General features: G+C 38.1%; 2 protein-coding genes across 2 annotated transcripts; both read left to right on the top strand.

Annotated features, from left to right (window-relative positions):
• Window positions 1–3,936: 3,936 nt before the first annotated feature.
• fam83ha (family with sequence similarity 83 member Ha) lies at window positions 3,937–15,802 on the top strand. Its single transcript, XM_079856151.1, has 6 exons — window positions 3,937–4,115; window positions 5,315–5,766; window positions 6,819–6,983; window positions 7,051–7,175; window positions 7,310–13,940; window positions 14,142–15,802. Exons 2-6 carry the CDS (start codon window positions 5,323–5,325, stop codon window positions 14,148–14,150), a joined length of 7,374 nt encoding a protein of 2,457 aa, XP_079712277.1. The 5' UTR covers window positions 3,937–4,115; window positions 5,315–5,322; the 3' UTR covers window positions 14,151–15,802.
• Window positions 15,803–16,177: 375 nt separating this feature from the next.
• LOC307149658 (androgen-dependent TFPI-regulating protein) lies at window positions 16,178–19,067 on the top strand. The gene is made up of 6 exons (XM_079856152.1): window positions 16,178–16,428; window positions 16,516–16,647; window positions 18,019–18,120; window positions 18,257–18,372; window positions 18,499–18,650; window positions 18,765–19,067. Exons 1-6 carry the CDS (start codon window positions 16,264–16,266, stop codon window positions 18,794–18,796), a joined length of 699 nt encoding a protein of 232 aa, XP_079712278.1. The 5' UTR covers window positions 16,178–16,263; the 3' UTR covers window positions 18,797–19,067.
• Window positions 19,068–22,903: the final 3,836 nt, after the last annotated feature.

The following is a 22,903-nucleotide window of genomic DNA, read 5'->3' as shown; positions in this document are numbered from 1 at the left end:
AATTTGTCTTTAAAACATGTTGACAAAAAGCTCACCCCAATAACACATTAATATGCAATACCCATTCATGCATGTTTACACACACATATTGTATACATTAAAACAGTATATCAAATTATTTTGTTATGTCTTTCAAGCTGAGAATTATCTTTATACAAAGTTTAGTTAAAAAATAGCCTGAAAAATAAAAATGGATTGGTGATAGTTGTAGAAAGACAGAAAATATGATGACATTAGCCTCATATAAAGATCAGTGCTAGCTGCTAATACAGTCCCGCCGCTCTTTTTAATGCATGCAAATAATATTCAGCCAGATTCTGACAAATGCTTGTGCATTTGCATGGATCTGGCTGCTGGCAAAAACATTATTTTCATATTTTTTGAGTGCAAAGGCTTGCAGCATGTTTAGAGTAGATGTAGTAAGAGATTGAGAACTGCATGCCGCTGCAAAGCAGAATGTCAAAATCCTTTGATACCATTATGCAGACTTTTTCGCATACACATTTTCATATGCATACAAAATAAGTCATTTTTATTCTTTTAAAGGGATAGTTCACCTTCAAATTAAAATGAAGTCATCATTTACTCACCCTGGTGTTCTAATACAGTATGCCATTCTAACTTTTATGGACCACAAAAGGAGAATTAAAAAAAAAAAGTCCTACTTGAGCTCATCCATATAATTGCAGTGCGACAGCATCAAGCTTTTTAAAAACGAATGACAGAATGATATGCGTCATGTATCTTATATACAGTTGTGGTCAGAATTAATGGCACCCCTGGGAAATATGATGTCTCCCCCCCCTTTTGATCATATTTAACAGGGGTGCTATTAATTCTGATCATAACTGTAAGTGTTCTGGGGCTATACAACAGGGTTTAGTGAAAAACAAACCGAAATTATTGTCCTTGGCCGTTGGTCTTCCCTGCATGTCTGCATGAGAGTCATGAGACTATTAGCGATAGAGTTCACTCCGTCTCACCCAGAAAAGCACACACGTTGTGAGAAGATTAACAAAAACACAATGAAATGAAACACAATGTCTAGAAATCTCAAAAAAGTATCTGTGTACTTTCTTCACTGAGTCAAATATCACCAGACTGGAACTCTGTTTGTCTGATGACAGTCAGAATGGCAGTTGACGGATGTGAACACGATAACTTCTTGTTACGACAAACACAACGGATATATTCACCCCAGAGAAGAAGTTGGTTGAATTTCATGTTGTGTTTTTGTTAATCTTGATTTCTCAGAACTCAGAGCTTGTGAATGCTGTTCTCGGTAAGTCGGAGTGAACTGCAGGGACTGACAGATTCTCACGAACGTGCACATCGCACAGAAGACCAACGGCCAAGGTCATGAATTTTGTAAAATAAAACATTGAAATTTTAAATTTTTATTCCACTTGGAACACTTGGAATAAATGACATGTGTTACAAGGGATCATTCTGTGATACTTTTTTTAAATTATTTTAAAAAAAAAAGCTTGCTGCTGGTCATCATATGAATAGCACAAGCGGGACATTTTAAAAAAAAATTCTCCTAGGCCTTATAGGTATTAGAAAAAACGCCAGGGTGAGTAAATTATGATATCATTTTCATTTTAGGGTGAACAATTCCTTTAAGAGCCCTTCAAAAATTATTTGGACTCTATAAAACTTATAATAATAATATAATGAAATGTTAGCAATATATAGTGTGGCGTATACCTTCTAAGATCCAACTATCCCATACCAAACCTTGACCCATTGGCATTCAGCATATAGCCATATTTTGTCCAATCGAATGTTCTTTAAGATAAGAATGCCTCACCTTCCAAAAACACTTTCCTGTGCTGTGACTTGCAACAAAGTAGCATTGACATAACTCAACTAATGGCTATTGATTATTTAATCATAAAAGGGTGATGCCTTCTTTGTTATATCCTTTACATGTATCAGCACAAAAAAACTGTGCTTGTCGAGACATTTCATTTCATAGGGTTTTAAAGATCTGTGAGTAGCTTAACAGGTATGCGGATTAGCAGTGAAGAGATAGCTTTGAAAATGACTTTTGTACTTGGAATGTTTTTAAGTATGAGTTCACGTACATCCTCACCCTTAACACTGCTTGCAATATGTGCTTTAGGCGGTGTCTGTTGAAACAATGCAGGATTGTTAAGGCATGCACTTGAGAAATTACATCATATCCTGTGGCTCTCCAGTAGCCAAGTTCTCCTTTTTCTTTGGAAGGGAAGCATGAATTCATATGGAACACAATGACAGAACACAAGCCTTTGGTTCTTTACAAACATTGAATCAACAACACTTACTTTCTGATTAATGTAAGGTGATTGTGTGCGGACTTCTATACATCAATATAGCCTAATTAATGTTTGAGGAGCTGTCAAACATATAGCTGTTATATCAATAGAGGTATATTTGACAATGAGTTGTGAAAAATATTCAAGCATTTTGTTGTGAAGCACTTGGTGTAAGAGAGTGGAGGATCTTCTTCAGACAGTGGGACTAATCGTACTTCAGTGGCTAAGGTTAATCGTTTCCAGAGAGAAAAACCACAGACCTTCTGCCGCAGAAACGGCCGATGTGCTCTGATCTGATTTCAGGTGTTGTCTCTGTTGTCCAGGTCGACGCTGGCATGTACATAAAGGTCATGCATTATACTGAAACTCTGCAAACAAGATAATAACAATAGCACTATGTGCATGTTATCTTAGACCATTATGCTTTCAGATATATATAAGTATATGTCAAACAGGCAGAAACGTCATGCTCATTCAGCAAAAGTCCCTTCAGATGTTTGAACCAACTGGATTTTGAATGCAACTTCCAAATAAAGTATTGGTCTCTTTTGGTAAGTTGCACAAGTGTTGTAGGTTTTAACATGCTGTTATTTTTTGTTAAACAAGGTGGTGGAAATTGCATATTCAAATGTCTAAATTCGCCTTCAGAATGTGGAGGTTTTGCTTTTAACTGGAAAAAAAGAAAATCCTGTCATCATCTACCCGCCCCACTGAAAACTTTTCCCTTTATAACACAAAGGGGAATTTTGCATTGCATTACAAAATGTTTAGTGATCACTGACTGTTGAGTTAAGTTCAACATCCTTTCACTTTCAATTGTTTTTATTTCCAGAAAATGTGTTGATATATCTGTATAATTATTCATACTTTTATTTTGAGAAACACTAATCAGTTTTGTTCACATACTTTTTCCCCTTTTAAGTTACTCTGTTCAAGCCAAACAAGTTCACACAGGCTCGTGACCCCATTTGATCTGCACATGGATTGCACACATACAAAATTTGTCTTATACAAAGAAAAATAATAATTGGTTATTCATTGATGACAGATGATATAGGCCTACTGGACATACAGAATGTTCATAGCAGTTGTAAATATGGTCTTGTCTAAGTAAGTCGCTGTGGGTCCAGTTAGGAAAGTGGAAGGGATTCCCACAATTCAGACCTACTTGTAAACTGGAACATGAATTGTTTGCTATTGAATTAGTCCAGGAGTTAAATTAAGAGCATTAAATTATTACTTGACTTTAATAATATGTATCTATAGGCTAGCCTATATGTACAGTGGCTGTACGTAGATCAGTGACCTCTGACTGACTGTATGTTCAACAAACACACATTCTCAAATGTATGTGCAATTGAGCTCCAGATCAAGTCTACGTTATCAGGACCTTGTGTTTATAGTTAAAGATTGACTATGACTGTGAATTATTAACTTGCATATAACCTACTCATATGGAAATCAAATCAATAATGTTATGGAATCAATCCTGTCATGAAATCTGCGTATCCTAACAACTTTAACTCTGACACTATATGTAATTGAATTGTATTTTGGAATAATGGAAAAAGCGCTTATTTTGAGCAGGAATAGACTATTCTCTTCACTTGCGGCGCGAACACGAACAGGTTTTGCCTGAGTGTGTGTGTGTGTGTGTGTGTGCGTGTGCGTGTGTATGTTGGCCGAGATGTGTGTTTTTTTCTCTTCTTCAACTGGAGTGAAAGTTAAACGTCTGTCGTTCGTCATGACGGTCTTATGAAGTCGATGAAGGGATTTCACACAGGGAATCAAGGACAAGTGCGATTTAAATTGGTAAGTCGACTTTAAATGCATGTGAGGAAACTTTAACGCGTCATTAGGTTTCATAATCTGTACTTTTTTTGCTTGGCAGTAAATTTGCGAAACTTGAGAGCTTCTCGATTTACGACGTCAAAATCTAACGGGGTCGCGTCGATCCTCATGGGAAAGAAAATATGTTTGTGATGAAGTTAACAATAGTGATTGTCTTTATATAAATACCAGAGAAAGATTTGGCAGATTTACTCCCTAAATGGTGGGCTCTCTGTTGTCGCGACACACCCAGAGATTGTTGAAGCAGATGTGAGATACTCGATCTATTCAGATTCATTTCAGTGTCTGAATGATAATAACGCACAGGATTCGTGCTTTTCTACTAGGCTACTTGAAACTCTTAAAATTATATTTGGTTTAGATTATAATTTACTTTTAATATGATTTTACCTCCAGAGATTCTTTTACTTTACGTTTTAACTAAGACTACTTGAAGCCAATGTGGACTGAAAGAAATGGATGCGGTGTTCGATTAGCCTATGTATTTTTTAATATCCATATTGTAATTCACCCTTTAGACCTTAGTTATGTTCCAGGGACACACAAATAGGCCTATGCTTGATTTCTACTCTAAATGCTTTATTACCACTGATCTATCCAAATGTATTTATATTGGCCTACATTTATATAGATCCGTGGATATTACTACCAAAAATACATTATAATAATGAATAATAATGAAAAGAAAAAAGTTTGTGCCATTTTAGATTATTTCTAAACATAAGACAAAATTTGGTGGTGGATTAGTACTGAAATCATATCATGATATGACTTGTCTTACTATAATTTATGTAGTTTTAAGGTTTAAATATAATGTTAGACTTCTGGCTCTTTTTTTGAAACATTCATAGATGTTAGTATCATACATTCTTAGTGATGTCATTGGATGACAAAACATTTAAAAACTCAAAGAAAAAAATTTTCTCCGTTGAAATACATAATAGATATTAAGTCCTACATGTTTGCATTTGCAACAGAAGTATTTTTTTTGTTGTTTAATTTTTTTGTTTGTTTATTTAAAAATATGTGCATCACAATAATCTATGAACATGTTTACTTCTCATGTAGGGGTGGGGGCAGAGTGTTTGCCTTCATGTGGAATGAATGTACATTACCATTTTTTTCTGATGATAATTAATCTCTTAACTCCACTGGTCCAGGTGTAAATATGGCTCATCGTTCCCAGTGCTCCTCTACCGGGGACAACCCCCTGGACCCCAACTACCTGGCCCCTCACTACCGTGAGGAATACCGAATGGCTATCGATGCCCTGGTTGACTCTGACTTGGATGGCTACTATGGGTTTCTTCAGAAAGTAGATGTGGTTGATTTCTTATCCCGTTCAGAGATTGAATATATCAGATGCATGGTGCAAGCTCCACATCAGACCGCACAACTAGAGAGGAGATGCATGGCAGAAGATGTAGATGGCTCTTCTGACACTTACTGGCCGGTACATTCAGACCATGATGCTCCAAACCTGGACTTGGGCTGGCCGCAGCAATACAGATCTGTTGGACCAACTGAGGTCACTACATTGGTGAACCCGTCTGACCCCGAGATGCCCAGTATCAAAGAGCAAGTCCGCAGGATGATCAAGACTGCACAGCAAGTGAGTTTTGCATGCTGTCCAAGTGCACTAAGAAATATTTTCTTATTACTGCATCACAAAAGTCAGTAAATGCGACTTAGTATTACGGTAGATGTCTTACCTCATTAATCAGTGGATTTAATTGCTTTGGTACTGTTTTCACAAGTAGGTAATGCGAGGTTAGTACAAATGGCAAACTGGTCACACTAGTTTCACAGCTGGTCTTTCATTCTAAGCTTGACAATGACAGCTATTATGCACTTATTAGGATTGTAGTTTCTATTGACATCTTTGGTTTAAATACACAACCAAATGATCTTATTTCAATTTAGACATTTTAACTACCGGTTAATTCAGTTACTAGCGATACAAGTTTATTGTCTCAAATTGCCTAAAGGTGCTGAATATAAGAATTTGATTTTATGCCAAATTGACACAAGATCTGTATTGTATCTTCATGAAAATGTTGCGATCAATGAAGGCATGAAATGGTTGTTATTACATGCACTCTTGCCTGCAGTGCAGCCTGCATGCACTCTTTTTCTTTTCAAAAATGTTCTCATGTTAAATTTGCCCTTGAGGCAGTTTGAGATTCAGATTGGGGTAATATAATTTGGCAGTCTCTTTCATGATTGAACTTTTGCCTAATAAAAAATAGACTGGGTGCCATCATTGTTGACAAAATGGTAAACCGAAGTCTAAGTAAACATAAAAGTAGACAGTGTTGTCTGCCTTCCAACTTCATCTGATATTCACCTCTTTGTCATTTATGTCTGGTTATTCTGTTGTAAACGTGAAATGTTGACACTTCACAAGCACACATGGTAATCAAACCATTTGACTTATCTATACAATATTCAAAATAATTTAAATGAAGTCCGTTTAAAAACTGCTTAAACGTTTGAAGAAAAAAAAGCACAGTATTTTTAAGTTTGTATTAGATGATTAATACTAAAAGTATGTTCTTGTGAAAGTTCTTATAATTAAAAACAAACTCATTCTGACATTGCAATGCATGTTGTTGTTTTTTAACTTGATATATATGATAATATAAGTTTCATTTCTTGTTCTAGGTTATCGCTGTGGTGATGGATATGTTTACAGATGTTGACATCTTTGCTGATATCCTTGGTGCAGCAACACGTGGTGTGGCTGTTTATGTTCTGCTTGATGAACTGAATGCTCAACATTTTGTTTCGATGGCGAACAGCTGTAGGGTGAATCTGGATGAGATAAAAGTAGGTACTTTTTTTATTTGATTGTTACAAATCAGTACAAATTCATTAATATACATTTTACTTGCAGTTCATGCGGGTAAGAACTGTGTCTGGAAGTACCTATTCCTGCCGCTCAGGAAAGACATTTAAAGGTCAGATGATGGATCGCTTTATACTAGTAGACTGCAGAGCTGTTTTAAGTGGCAACTATAGGTAAGTGCATTTTACTGTTTAACAGTTCTTTATAAATGTATACTTTATATGTTTTGTTTTAGTATATGTTGTGTTTAATCAAGGTGTACATTAAATATGTGTTGGTTAATACAATTTCTCACTTTGTGTTGCAGCTTCATGTGGTCTTTTGAGAAGATACATCGCTGTCTTGCTCATCTGTTTCTGGGACAGCTTGTGACCACCTTTGATGAAGAGTTTCGGATTCTGTATGCCCATTCAGAGCCACTGGTTGTTGAAAATGTTTTGGCAAATATGCCACACTATGCTGGGGAACCTGAAGGCTACTACAACACAGAAAAGACCCACATGTTTAACAGACAATATCCAACTATGGGCATGGAATGGGCCGAACGTACTGGAGAAGACCAAATGAAAGTGGGTCAAAAAATGTTACCCTTTAGGAGTGAATCCATCCACAGTGCAGCAGAAGCAAATCCTTCTGTTCAGAGGCACATGAACCTGCATGCTGATCAACAATTTAGAGGGGACCATCAATCTATAGAGCATGGAAGGCAAATGAGAGGACCAACTGAAATGGTTGGCTTCAGAAGGAATAGCTACGGACATATACCTGATTATGAATACTTGCCTCCTCAAAACATTCCAATAATGAGAGGAAAACAGTACATGGAGGGAGCTGTGCTCCAGGGCAGTCACTTTGCAAGGGAACCTCGTATTTACCAGGGAGATGAATTTCAATCTGGTTATGACATGTATGGGAAGCTTAGAGGCCAAGGCCACCACATTGATCAGTTTACAGGGTCTGGCTACCCTCATGAGGGAGATGAGGCTGAACCACCTGGAGCTTATGACCATGTTCAAAGATACCTGCAGTCTCAATCTGCTATGGAGGAAGGACATGGTCCAAGAAATGTATTGTCACCTGTGCAGTCCAATATTAAGAGACATAACATGGGTCAGTCTTATACCTGTCAGAGCTCACCAAAACAACCAAACCTGCCGGAACAGAAACGTTTCTTTAATGTAAACCACAAACCACAGGATATGAGTCAAAAGCAAGGCATGCGGGACTGGAGGATCAGCTCATACCTTAGTGCATATGATGATGCAGGCGAACTGGATTTAGCTGAACTTGAAGGATCCAGCACATGTGGTGATGTTCCATGTTTTACACAGGAAGCTCCTTGTGGTCCTGTACGTCCAGAAATTAGACCAGGAAACAGAGAGTTTAACAGGATACCTTCACCTAGGGAAAATCCCTTGTTTGTCCAGATTCAGAATAATTCTGTTGTGCCTGACAGTTCAGTTAATCATCCAACAGACTTATCACAAATAAATATCAAAACAACACCAACATCAACTTCAGAGTCTTCTTGCACCACTGAGGGTGACAAAGGGGAGGTGACGCAGAATAGAAAACCTAAAGAGACAAACCGGATTAGTGAAGACTTCCTCAAGAAGAAACCCAACCGACCTTTACAAAGGAGTTCCAGACTGAGACACTCACTGATATTCAGTTCAAATTTGGAGTTGCATACGTCAGATGAGATGAAAGATACTGTGGGAGAAAAGGATGGGGATGAAGCTTCAAAACATTTAGCTCGTGTACCACACATCTTGGACAAAAGGAGGACTGGTTCTTCATTTCAACCATTTCAGTGGAGCGATTTTGTAAAGTCAAACACATTTGATAACTCTGAAATAGAGTCTGCACAACCTGAGGATGAACTGAACAAATTGGGTGAAAACTCTGATTTAGATAAGGTTGAAAACTCCCAAAATCTCTGTCCTCTGCAAGAAAAAGACCAGCTTCAAACAGCAGTTCCTGAAAGAAAAAGCCAAAGGGATGAATGCCCATCTAATCTATTGCAAAAGTCATCTTCTTTCATAGATATGAATGACCCTGACTGTAGACTGAGGTTTTTCAAAGAGTTGGCAGCCAAACGCAAACTTGCAACAGAAAAGGTTTCTCAGAGCAATCCGGTGAAAGCCACCCAAAAATTTGCTCTATCAGAAAAACCTTCCACTAATGACGCAGATAAAAATGCTGGACCTTTTTTCAAGACCACAGAAACCACACTCAAGTCAAAAAATACCACTGTCCCAGCACCAGAGATCAAAGAAACCTGTAAAGACACCAAATATGAGGAATCAAGTAAAGACATCATGCATAGAGCTACTGATGCTGAAAAAATTAGATTTAAGAAAAAACTTGCTGAAGAATCTAGCTCAACTTTTAAAAAAAATCAAAAAGACACTGATCCAACTCTAAAACCTGTTGAAGAGGTAAGAACAGTATCTATAGCTAAAAATCAGACATCCCCAATTTTAAACATTTCTGCTCAAAAGCCTTCCTGTGCGTTGTCTGGTAAGTCCTCTGATCCTTGCATAAGTTCATCCTCAGAACCTTGCTCAAAAAACTCCCTTTCTACAGCCAGTGCTACATTGGAGGTGCAAAATCAAGTAGAATCTGTTGCATTCAATACTCCCTCAACAGAATCTGGCCTCATCCAATTTCACAGTCCAAAAGAAACAGACCACTCCCATGCTGTTCTGACAGGGAGTTGTCTGCCTGTAAAGTTACCACAGACAAAGTGTATGTCACCATTTAGCACAACTATTGCACAGAGCTCACCCAATATTTCTAGCTCATGCTCTGATAATGTATCTCTAGATTTTAATTCAAAACCAAACCTTGAAATTGTAGATACTAGTGTATCCTCAAAACCTGACCACATAAATGCAGTTCCCTCCCCAGGGATGGAAAGTGGGCCTTCCCAAAAACCTGCTTCAACGGATGGAGACTCTTCTCAACACCCTCCCGCGTCAGAGACAGACTGTTTTCAGCAGCTTACTGCATTGAGGGAGGAATCTTCTCAGCATCCCACTGCTACAGAAAGTGAAACATCACAAAACCTCCCCATCAAAACAGTAGCAGATGCTTTCCAACAGCCAATTGTAACAGAAAGTGAATCATCACATCATTCTACTGCAAATGAAACAGCCTCCTCCCAACAGCCTACTGAAACAGGGGAAGACTCTCAACTCCCTGCTAAAAATGGGACAGACTTTACCCAAGACTCCAATGTAGCAGAAAGTGAAATCTCAAAACAACTCCCTGTAATGGGGACAGACCCATCAAGAAATGAACCTTCCCAACAGTGCATTGCCACATCTTCAGACTTTTCCAAACACTCCCTTGCAATGAGGGCAAACTCTTCCCAACACCCCTCTGCAGCAAAAATGGACTTTTCTCTGCAGTCCACTGCATCAGTGGTAGACTCTTCCCAACACCACACTCCAAAAGAAAGTGAACTTTACCCCAAACCCACTGCAACAGGTGCAGAACCTTTAAAACAGACTACTCCATCAGCCACAGACCCTTCCCAGCAGTCCACTGATACAGTCACAGACTCTCCTGAACCACCTTCTGTAATAGAGACAGGTTCTTCTAAAAAGCCCATTGCAATGGAAACAGACACTTCTCAGCAGTCCACAGCATCAGCTGTAGATGCCATCCAACAACCAACTTCATCAGGGGCAGACACTCCCCAAAACCACACTGCAATAGAATGTGAACTTTCCCCAGAACCTTTCAGACAACCACCTGCATTGGGAGCAGATTCTTCTCAACAGCCTACTGCAACAGTCACACACTCTTCTCAACAACTCACTGCAATAGAGACTGGTTCTTCTCAAAAGCCCATTGCAATGGAGACAAACACTTCCCAGCATCCCACTACAACAGTCACAGACTCTTCCCAGCAGCCCACTACAACAGTCACAGACTCTTCTCAACAACTCACTGCAATAGAGACTGGTTCTTCTCAAAAGCCCATTGCAATGGAGACAAACACTTCCCAGCATCCCACTGCAACAGTCACAGACTCTTCCCAGCAGCCCACTGCAACAGTCACAGACTCTTCCCAGCAGCCCACTACAACAGTCACAGACTCTTCCCAGCATCCCACTGCAACAGTCACAGACTCTTCCCAGCATGCCACTGCAACAGAGACAGACCCTTCCCAGCATCCCACTACAACAGTCAATGACTCTTCCCAGCATCCCACTACAACAGTCACAGACTCTTCCCAGCAGCCCACTGCAACAGTCACAGACTCTTCCCAGCATCCCACTGCAACAGAGTCAGATTCTTCCCAGCATCCCACTGCAACAGTCACAGACTCTTCCCAGCATCCCACTGCAACAGGCACAGACTCTTCCCAGCATCCCACTGCAACAGTCACAGACTCTTCCCAGCATCCCACTGCAACAGTCACAGAATCTTCCCAGCATCCCACTGCAACAGGCACTGACTCTTCCCAGCATCCCACTGCAACAGTCACAGACTCTTCCCAGCGGCCCACTACAACAGTCACAGACTCTTCTCAACAACTCACTGCAACAGTCACAGACTCTTCCCAGCATCCCACTGCAACAGAGACAGACCCTTCCCAGCATCCCACTTCAACAGTCACAGACTCTTCCCAGCATCCCACTGCAACAGAGACAGACCCTTCCCAGCATCCCACTGCAACAGTCACAGACTCTTCCCAGCAGCCCACTGCAGCAATCATAGACTCTTCCCAGCATCCCACTTCAACAGACACAGACTCTTCCCAGCATCCCACTGCAACAATCACAGACTCTTCCCAGCAGCCCACTGCAACAATCACAAACTCTTCCCAGCATCCCACTGCAACAGTCACAGACTCTTCCCAGCAGCCCACTTCAACAGTCACAGACTCTTCCCAGCATCCCACTGCAACAATCACAAACTCTTCCCAGCATCCCACTGCAACAGTCACAGACTCTTCCCAGCAGCCCACTTCAACAGTCACAGACTCTTCCCAGCATCCCACTGCAACAATCATAGACTCTTCCCAGCATCCCACTTCAACAGACACAGACTCTTCCCAGCAGCCCACTGCAACAATCACAGACTCTTCCCAGCAGCCCACTGCAACAATCACAAACTCTTCCCAGCATCCCACTGCAGCAATCATAGACTCTTCCCAGCAGCCCACTTCAACAGTCTCAGACTCTTCCCAGCAGACCACTTCAACAGACACAGACTCTTCCCAGCAGACCACTTCAACAGACACAGACTCTTCCCAGCAGACCACTGCAACAATCACAAACTCTTCCCAGCATCCCACTGCAACAGTCACAGACTCTTCCCAGCAGCCCACTGCAACAATCATAGACTCTTCCCAGCAGCCCACTTCAACAGTCACAGACTCTTCCCAGCATCCCACTGCAACAATCATAGACTCTTCCCAGCATCCCACTTCAACAGACACAGACTCTTCCCAGCAGCCCACTGCAACAATCACAGACTCTTCCCAGCAGCCCACTGCAACAATCACAAACTCTTCCCAGCATCCCACAGCAGCAATCATAGACTCTTCCCAGCAGCCCACTTCAACAGTCACAGACTCTTCTCAACATCCCACTTCAACAGTCACAGACTCTTCCCAGCAGACCACTTCAACAGTCACTGACTCTTCCCAGCAGACCACTGCAACAATCACAAACTCTTCCCAGCAGCCCACTACAACAGTCACAGACTCTTCCCAGCATCCCACTACAACAGTCACAGACTCTTCCCAGAAGACCACTACAACAGTCACAGACCCTTCCCAGAAGACCACCACAACAGCCACAGACTCTTTGCATCAACCCATTGCAAAAGAGACTGATTTGTCCCAGCAGCTCACTGTAACCGAAAGTGAATTATCTCAGAACTCCACTAAAATGACGGTAGACACTTCCAAACATCCTATTGAAACAGAAAATGAATCCCTTCAATACATCACTGCAACAGAGTCTTACTGTGTGAATGAGAAAAAGAAAAAAGATGATAATTTATCCAAAGCCTTCAACAAACCCATTCCAGATGCTAACAGTACTCAGGCAGACAATAGCATATCTCAAATTACAGTCATTATAGACTTAAGTTCCACAACTGAGCATTCCCAAACTGATACTGTTCCACCTTGTGATAGCCAAGTGGAACTAAACAAAACACAAGCATTGACCAAACCATGTATTACTCCTATGGTAAAAGACACAGACAGTGATGCTTTAACTAGTCTCAATTCAGTGGAGGTGAGCTCAACTCAGCCTCAAGATTCACCAGAGCTTTGCCTGTACTCAAATGACTCAGCTCAGAGAATCACACAATTAAAATCTAGCATATCATCAAACCCAATGGAATCTAGTTGTCTAAATGACCAAAAACTAGATGAGTGCCAAAAGAATGAGACCATTACAGGGCAATCTCAGAGGCATGACACTTCAGCTATAGCTGAAAGGTCCAAGATAACTCAGACAGAGGTTTCTACAACCCTAGACCCTAAACAATCAACACCAGAGGTGGAAAACTCTGTGACTAACTTTTCAGAGGTGTCAGAAAAATCAGATTTGACTGTACATAGTAATTCAGAAAATCAGTCTTCTGTTGCAAAGAATCCAAAATCAATCATGTCCGCCCATCAGTTATCTACTGCAAATGTTATCTCGTGCAGCAACCTTAGAGATGACACTAAAGTTCTTTTGGAGCAAATTTCAGCAAAGAACCAAAGCAGATCATCCCAGTCTAAGCAGACTCTTGCTGCACCCAATGAAGCCAAAGAGGGTGAGGTTAGCTCTGCAGATAAACTGTTTTCAAAATTTTCGGGAAGGCCCTGGTCCTCCAAGACTACACCAGAAGAAAAGGACATGTTAATACAGAAGATGGAGAAAATGAGGAAAGAGAGGAAGGTCTACAGCCGTTTTGAGGTACATTGTAGAATTTGTTCATAAAAATTCAAAATGTTCAGTCATATTGTTTAAGTTTGTGAATGTGGGTGTGTGTATGCACTTTTATTTTTAAATTGTTCTGAAAATTTTCTAGTAGGTTCAGTGTTGTTATGTTTAAGTCATGTTTTAAATTGACTTTTACTTGTATTACTCAGGCATTTGTATTTGGTGTTTTCACAGGCCTCATAATTTAAACCATTGGAAGAGTGGCTCCAGTAAAGGAACAATACGAGGGAAGCGATTTTGTTGTCTTACCTCAAAACTGTGAACTTGCACTGATTATACCAAAGATTGCTGCCTATATTGAGAGGATGGAAATCCCTGCGAGACTTAACAGTTGAACTGCCTGACAAAAAACAGGAACACAATCCTTACCAGCTGTAATAAGCTTTCGATAGAGCAGGTATTTCCTATTGTGTGTGTCTATTTATAGCTGTGAAACGTATTTCTGAATCTTTTGTAATTATTGGATTTCTGTATCCAGAAATTGTGATCTATAAGAGTTGTTTACCAAACAGTAAGTTGCATGTTATTGCCAGGAGCAAGGAGCAGGTTTTTTGAATGTCTTCAAGATCGTTCCAATACTGCTCCAACATGTTAACAGACTAGTGTTCTTGTTTCAATACAGCATGAAACTTTTCTCCAAGTATTTTTTTTTTTTTTCATTTAATACAATTATCTTGTGCCCAGATGTTTGTGGTATTAAAAACACACATTGAAAGAACTTAAAAGTGGATCTGTAACTGGGCACACATTTTTCTATGTAGTTTACTTGAAATCTGTTAATTTGTAAGTCACTTTGGATAAAACTGTTTGCTAAATGATTAAATGTAAATGTAAATAGAAAACATGGAACAAAGTGGAGCTGTAGTGGAATGATAACAGGATGCTTTGAGGAGGGAAAGGGGAAATTGTTCATTCACATACTGTGGCCAGAGAACAGGAAAAGATGTTCCACTGCTTCCAATGCATAAGTGTTTACTAGTCTATTTTTAAAGATGTAAAATACATTATGTTGGTTTATGTTGATGCACGATGGAATATCCTAAAGCACATAGACATGAGGTAACATATTTTGTTAAGGGTGAATACAACAGTTTCTCAGTAACACAAAACACTAAAGTAAGAATTGAGGAAAATCTTGTGCAGTTAGATGAAATGTGCAATATTGTGAGATATTGATATCGATTTGTTTAAATTGTAAAATCTGTTTGTCAACAACTGTCAATGTAGTGAAACTGCCTCTGTTTTTGATGGAGGATCCCAGCAATGTGTAGAGAACCAATAATGTCTGTTACATGTTGCCAACCTTTCCAAATGTTGTGTGTTTGAATCATGTTTAGAACAAAGTAAGGTCTACACTGACATGATAATAAAATAAAACTAGGACACAAGACATGTTCTTCAAATATCATAATGCCCTTGTGTGTTTTGTGTCCTCTATTCGTCAGAATAGAACTGAACTAAAATGCTTAACGGTAAGGGATTTATCACACAGACGTTAATGTTCATTAATCTTCTGATGAAAGGAAAGTTAACACAATGTTTTTTGTTTAATGTGTAATCATTCCCCTTTAATACTATTATAGTAGGCTATTTTAAGTGGGAACAAACAGATAGTTGACCCAAAAGTCATAATTTACTTGCTCTCATGTCATTCCAAACCTGTATGACTTTCTTTCCTCTCTGGAACACAAAAGAAGATATATTGAAAAATGTCTCTCTTTTTCTTTTGCCTGTGCAATGAAAGGCAGTAGGGGCCAGTGTTGTTTTTTTCCACTATTTCTTCAAGTCAAATAATATGGCAGTGAATGGAGACTATAGACCATAATACATCATGGAAAAAAACTTTGTGTTGAGTATCACTTTTGCTTTCAAATAGACTGTTGAATTGAGTTTTGCAATGCTTACTTAACTTTGTGACATCACTGATCTATAATTAGCTTCTTAGGCAGTTTGAGTCATTCTGCAAAATATGTTAGCCATGCAGTTAAGCTTAAATTCGACTTTACAAAACCAAATAACAGAGCACACTTTTTTAGCCCATGATAATTTTACTGTGGGTGAAAACAGAAGAAAAAAACGTTATGTCACCAGAAAAACACAGAGCCCTTTGTGAAGATTAGCACTTTTATAACACCATGTCAAAATAGCTTGTCAGTTTAGGCTAATCTCTCAATACAAGCTTTTCTTCTCACAAATCTGAATTAGTTCCCCTGGCTTTTCCTAGTCTTTTGCAGCTCATATAACAGTAGAGAACTCGGTTGATAGTGATGAATTTTGGATTTCAGCAACACACTATATGACTGCAGACATGACTGGCATTTTGAAGAAATTTTACCACATTGTTGCTTTCAGCTGGTATGCCTTTGTTATTCAGTCTATTTATGCAAAAGGTGATTCAGAACTGCCACCTGGGATCTTTGTCTATGGCGGACCCTGGAAATACCTAACATTTTTAAACCTGGTAAGTTTGGTACTTTACATCAACATTCTTAGTCTTTTGGACAGTACTGGAGGTTGCTTGTAAATTTGGTTAACGTTTATTTCTCAGGTCTTACAGATGGTGTTTTTTGGAATGGCATCTGTGAATGATCTTCAGCCTGTGGGGAAAGGCTCAAAAATATCATTTCTCTGCCTCTGCAAGGATTTGCTCTTTTCCGTCTTTGTGTTTCCAGTGGGAATGGTGAGTGTGACTTTTTTCATTTTATTTTCCAGAACTGCTTTAGATGAAATCAACTAATTTAATCATTGATGATCTTTACAACAGAACTGAATCAACGCTGAACTGACTGTTGCTAATGCATCATTTTCCTGTTATCACTATAAAGTTGCTTTGAAACAATCTGTATTGCGCTATATTGCCTAAATAAAGGTGACTTGACCTATAGAAAACAGGCAAATGGTGTCATAGAACAAAACTGATGTTCTAGTATTTGATCTTGATGTGCTTCACTTGGTGAGAGTGAGTTGTGCCAGTCATCTAGAGTTTTTATAGTGCTGCAATTTAATATTTGTGATTGTAAGGATCATTCTGTTGTTTTTGTTTTGTTTTTTTAAATATATAGACCAAACCATAAATGATAGATAGATAGATAGATAGATAGATAGATAGATAGATAGATAGATAGATAGATAGATAGATAGATAGATAGATAGATAGATAGATAGATAGATAGTGAGTGTGCACCATCTACTGGTGATTAATGTTAAATGCCTTAAAGCTTTAACCTGTTAGCCAGTAACCCCACTTTTGAAAAATCCCCAGAAATGGCATTACCAAACTAAAATAGATACAGTTCATAAACCCTTTGCACTAAAAGCACAAGTATGATATAATTTGAAAGCTGACACTTGGCAGTTTATTGTAAATTTAGAATTAATTATTGTCATAATGAAATTTATTTTTATAAATAGCTTCAAAGTTTTGTAAAGTTATTAGAAATCATGAAAATAAAATTGAAGTTGGCATTGTATCAATCTAGAAATGCACTGCAGATAAAGCCACATGTCTGACCATGTTACATTTAAAATCTGAAGATGATAAGTCTAAAACTCTGTATTTAGTTAAATGTTTTTCAAGATCATTTCTATGACTTTATTTTGATTAGAAAATGCAAACTGATGTTTATTGTCATCTTCTAAGCATCCATTCAGTCTCAGTCTCCCCTGCACACATTCACACCTCTCCAGCCTGGTTATGACTCTAAATATTCTTTTCTTTTGACTAATTGTTTCATTACATAACTCCTGACACAAATTAATACATAACTTACACTATAAGTTTCTCAGAATAAAATAGTGGTCAAATACTGAAACTTGAGTCTTATATCTTTATAATGATGTATAGTTTGTCAAGATAATAATAACATTAAATCTGATAGTAACTTTGAACTATTTAAACAAAGAACGATTCAGTGCGTCGGCGTCCTCGTAAAGGCTAACAGGTTTTAAGTATTAAATAATCACATTACAAGTGAATCATTACAAAATCTGTGTATTTGTTATTTTTAATGGGTTTTTAATGTTTTTAATGTTTGTTCTTGTTTGTCTTCAGTTTGTAGTTCTGCTGTTTTGGCTGATTTTTGCCTATGACCGACAGCTAGTCTATCCAGCTTCAATTGACAGCTTCTTCCCTCAATGGTTGAATCATTCAATGGTTTGTTATCTATTCCTTCGTATAATTTTTTTTAATATATGTCAATTAAATAATCTGCATTCACAACTACTATTCACATTCACAACTATTCACAACAACTGTCTAATACTAGTCACTTTGTATGTTTGATTTTCAGCACACTGTAGTTCTCCCAATCTTGTTTGGCGAGATCCTGTTGGAGCCACATATCTACCCGAAAACTAGAAATGGTTTAGCAGCTTTGGGATTTGTTGGTCTCGCTTACCTAGGATGGTGAGAATGTCTTGTGTTTGTTTTAGGGATATACTGATGATTATGTTGGTGACTCCACTAGTCATGAAACTTTTCTCATGCTTTAGACACATGATTAATATATATATATATATATTTCTTTTTCAGGATTGTTTGGGTGTATCTAACAGTGGGAATCTGGGTTTACCCTATACTGGGGCTGTTCAGCAGCTCAGGATTGACCATCTTCTTCTTTCATAACATGCTTGTTGTGTCGTTGCTGTTCTTACTGGGCCAAACTCTGAACCATAAAGTTTGGGGTCAGAAAATAGTTTTATTTTCATTATAGATTTTCATCTATTGGAAAAATTGTGAGCAATGTTGATGCTAAATATCAATACCAATATACCTAATAGTCACTTTTACTCTCACAGGGAAAGAACTTCTAAAACGTACAAGAACATGATGAGTCAGAAGGAAGTGTTTATCAGACTAAAACATGGCACATGATTCCTTATAAACGTGTTCCTTGTTTCAGCCCTATAATCTCTGGTATGAACCAGCTCCAAGTGCTTTGAATTATGTCTGCAGTTGCATTATCAGTTTTGTATATTTTGTATATGACCATTCATTTTCTGCTAATGCAAATTTGACACTATAGTGTGCATCTGTGATATATGTCATACACATTTCTGGGAACTTGCCACTGGTCAAAAATAATAAAGCTGGTGTCTTCTAACATTTACGGAGCAAGTTATTTAACAAAATCAAAAACTGTGTGAAAATGAAGTGCTGCGCTTTGTTACTGCAACTTTCAGAACAATTTGCAAAAATACAGCTCAACATGACTTTGTAAATTTGCAGTATATAGCTTTATATTGAAACATATGTTGAACTAAATTGCTTCAGTTCATTTTAGATCTGTTTTTCATTCTAAACAAATGTGGGTGACAATGGCAAATATGTTCTGTACATATTTTTAAAGGGATAGTTCAACCAAAAATGAAAATTCTGTCATCGCTTACTCACCCTCATGTTGTTCCAATCCTGTATGAATATATTTCTACTCTTGAACAAATAAGAAGATACTTTGAAGAATAGTGGTAATCAAACAGTGGACGGTAGCCATTAACTTAGTATGGAAAAAATACTATGGAAGTCAATGGCTTGTCAACTGTCTGGTTACCAACATTCTTTAAAAATCTTTTTTTGTGTTCAACAGAACTCATACAGACTTGGAACAACATGAGAGTGAAAAAAAAATGTCCATCCCTTTAATGCTTTCTGATCTTCCAAGTATTATAAATACATATTGATAATCCATAATGCTGTAATTCTCTAAAGAGAATGTTTGTTCTTTTTAGGCCAATTCACACTGCACTGACAGATGTCAGACAGTCACCAGATCACAGCACGTCACTTCTCAGACATTCTAACTCCGAATCAACATGTTCAATCGGCCAAAACCAGCTCCGAAAGACAGCAACAGACTCCGACAGGGGTAACCCTGGTCCGGTAAAACCTGCCTGTCTGTGCACTGTGAAGTGGCCTTTTCTACACTCTTAAAAATAAAGATTCTTTATTGGCTCTGATGGTTCCATGAAGTGTCTTTAACATCCATGGAACTTTTCCACTCCACAAAAGGTTCTTTATAGTGACATTGCTGTAAAAACCTGCTTTCGAAACCTTTATTTTTAAGAGTGTACTGTAAATCCTCTTCTTTTTTTCAAAGTCCATTCCAGTCTTTCAGAACAGATGATCCAGATATTTCGGACATCATCAGGAAAAAGAGTACAAGCGTTTCACAGTAATTTTAAGGTCTGGGAGGACAACATTTTTTTGCCATGTCACACGTTTCCTTGAACCAAAGTAAAAGAGAACCACTGCTCTTAGGTTTTCTCTGTCAGGGTTAAAGATGAGGAAGGAAGCTTTTTATAGTTGTCTGGGTGACGCTTCCTCTCTCAGGTTGAACTTCCTCTCAGATCTCTGTATTCTTTTATATGGTGCAGAGTGTTTGGATCTGCATCCACCAGCCCGACAGAGAGGAGTTTTATGATGAGGTGAAGTTCCTGGTCATTCATTCTCTGCAGGAAAACAATCAGATATCAGCATGTGCTTCCTTCAGTCAGCCATAAGAGAACAAGAGCTGTATTCTCACCTTGTTTTTGTAAAGCAAGTTTTTTTCTTGGGAGGCATGTTTCTGTGTTGGAGATAATACAGTCAATAAACATGCAAGACTGCGTTCAAAGAGCCTTAGGACAAAACATCATCATTAAAATGTTCTCCTCTGCATCTACATTAAGATATGTGTCCCTTCTTGTTCTAATATGATTGTATGGTTCGAGAACAGTGTTTTGCATTAAAGCATAGCAGTAAATTCAGTATACAAAAAACTCAAACACATAACATAAGCACGCACTGCCAGCTTCTCCCAACAATAGATGTAATAGCAAGATAATCATGTATAATTTGTTGCTGTCTTTTAAATCCGGATTAACCAGTCATGAGAGCATATTTAAACACTTCCTCTTACCTGACTCAGACCATGTGACATGCACTTGATGATACCAATAAGCCCCAGAACAATCTGTGGATAGAAACATTTGAATATTAATAGACATTAAAAAGAGAAAAATCTATATTTGCAAAAATATTCGAATTAAAAACTGCATACATAAAAGAGAAACAATATGAAACAATACAAATTATCTTAGCAATTTCATTTATTTGCTTATATATATATATGTGTGTGTGTGTGTGTGTAGCTGAGATGTACTCTGCATTTATATATCCCATTATGGTTTTATTGTGTCAAATATTTAGCCAAAAGGTATTACAAAAATACAATTTTAGCTTTAAGGAAAAAATATATCTCATTTACAATGGTTTTTAACGCTTAAGAGACAATACGCATTTATGTACCATTTATTGACCCAAAATCTTATACTGAGATGTAGCCTTTGTCACTGATAGTTTTGCACATACAGAATACCAAACACAAGACACAAGCTTTAAAACATGAAACAGGTAAACTTACCCCCACAATGTACAACATGATTGCTTCTGTGTGTGTTCCTCTTGCGTGTGTGTTTGTCTCTGATCAGGACTGTGATTTAAATGAAACTGAGAGATCATCATGTGAACAGAACCAGATGTACAGGTCTAACAGCATGTGTCAAACTCCAAAGTGACAAAGCCAGACAATCATGAGTTTTCCCCACACACGACAGCTGGAAACTCACACTGACGCACTGGTCTGTCACAATTCTCGACTACTGACGTTACTTTAAGAGTAAAAATAAGACCCCAGTGTTTTTCTTTTCATTAGTAAAGGGTTAATCAGAAGTAATGGCACATGTGAAGTGTCATTTCTGTAGTTTTACATTCATGTGACCAAAAAGAGATGACGCGCAACATTATACCTCAAGCGTCACAAGTCATTAACAAACAATCATTTCATTATTCAAGTTCTTGATGATACACTATTCTGTAAGTTCTTCAGATCAGCATACTTTAAAGCACTAATTGTTTTTCTAAAAAAAAAAAAAAAAAATCAGTCTGACTAATAAAAGTTTTCCTATATCAGTCTGTAAAAAAATATTATCAATAAGTTATGACGACATATGTTTTTACAATTTTCTACTTTTTTAAATAAGTTATACAACATTCAACTCAGTTTTAAGTCAGTTTAATGTAATTTAAGTTGAAATGACTTAAACATCCAAGCTGATTATACACAAACAAATAAATGTTTTTGGTATTTTTTTAAATATAGAATCTATTTTGAGCAGCTGACTGAAAATGTTTTTGTTTTTTTTAAAGCAGGTTGTAGCAGTTTGCCAATGAATTTTTTTTTTTTTTCAGAGGGAAAATGAAAGATAACTAAATTCAGTGAGACTGAACATCTGATCATGAATGTTTGATAAATGAACTGTTCCCATACAGAAAGCAAAAACACAAAAACAACAACAACAACAAACAAACAAACAAAAAACAGTGCAGTTGTCATTATGTGTGTGTGTGTGTGTGTGTGTGTGTGTGTGTGTGTGTGTGTGTGTGTGTGTGTGTGTGTGTGTATGTGTGTGTGTGTGTGTGTGTGTGTGTGTGTGTGTGTGTGTGTGTGTGTGTGTGTGTGTGTGTGTGTGTGTGTGTGTGTGTGTGTGCATTAAGCCACTTTTCCAGTTCAACGCCAGCTAATCTTCTGAAGAGAAGCTGTTCCTTGAGGTAGATTCTGGTTTTACTGGTGTATAGTATTTCCCTCTGTATCATTATCAAGACCAAAACACACACACACACACACACACACACACACACACACACACACACACACACACACACACACACACACACACACACACACACACACACACACACAAAATGAATGTTTCCATGACGACAGGGCATTTGGATTAAAACAATTTGGAGCATATACTAAAATCATTTTTGGAAACTGATGAGGAGCCTTTGGTGAATAAATGTAGAAAAACAGCAACAATTAAAAAGGAAGTCTTTTTAAAGGCAAATGAGATATAAGATGATTTCATACAATAGTGCACTGGTGAAAATGCACATT

The sequence above is a fragment of the Squalius cephalus genome, assembly GCF_949319135.1.
Source record: "Squalius cephalus genome assembly, chromosome: 21".
In the NCBI taxonomy this organism is placed as follows: Eukaryota; Metazoa; Chordata; class Actinopteri; order Cypriniformes; family Leuciscidae; genus Squalius; species Squalius cephalus.
The sequence above is the reverse complement of the archived record's forward strand: the minus strand, read 5'-3'. Positions and strand labels throughout refer to the sequence as shown.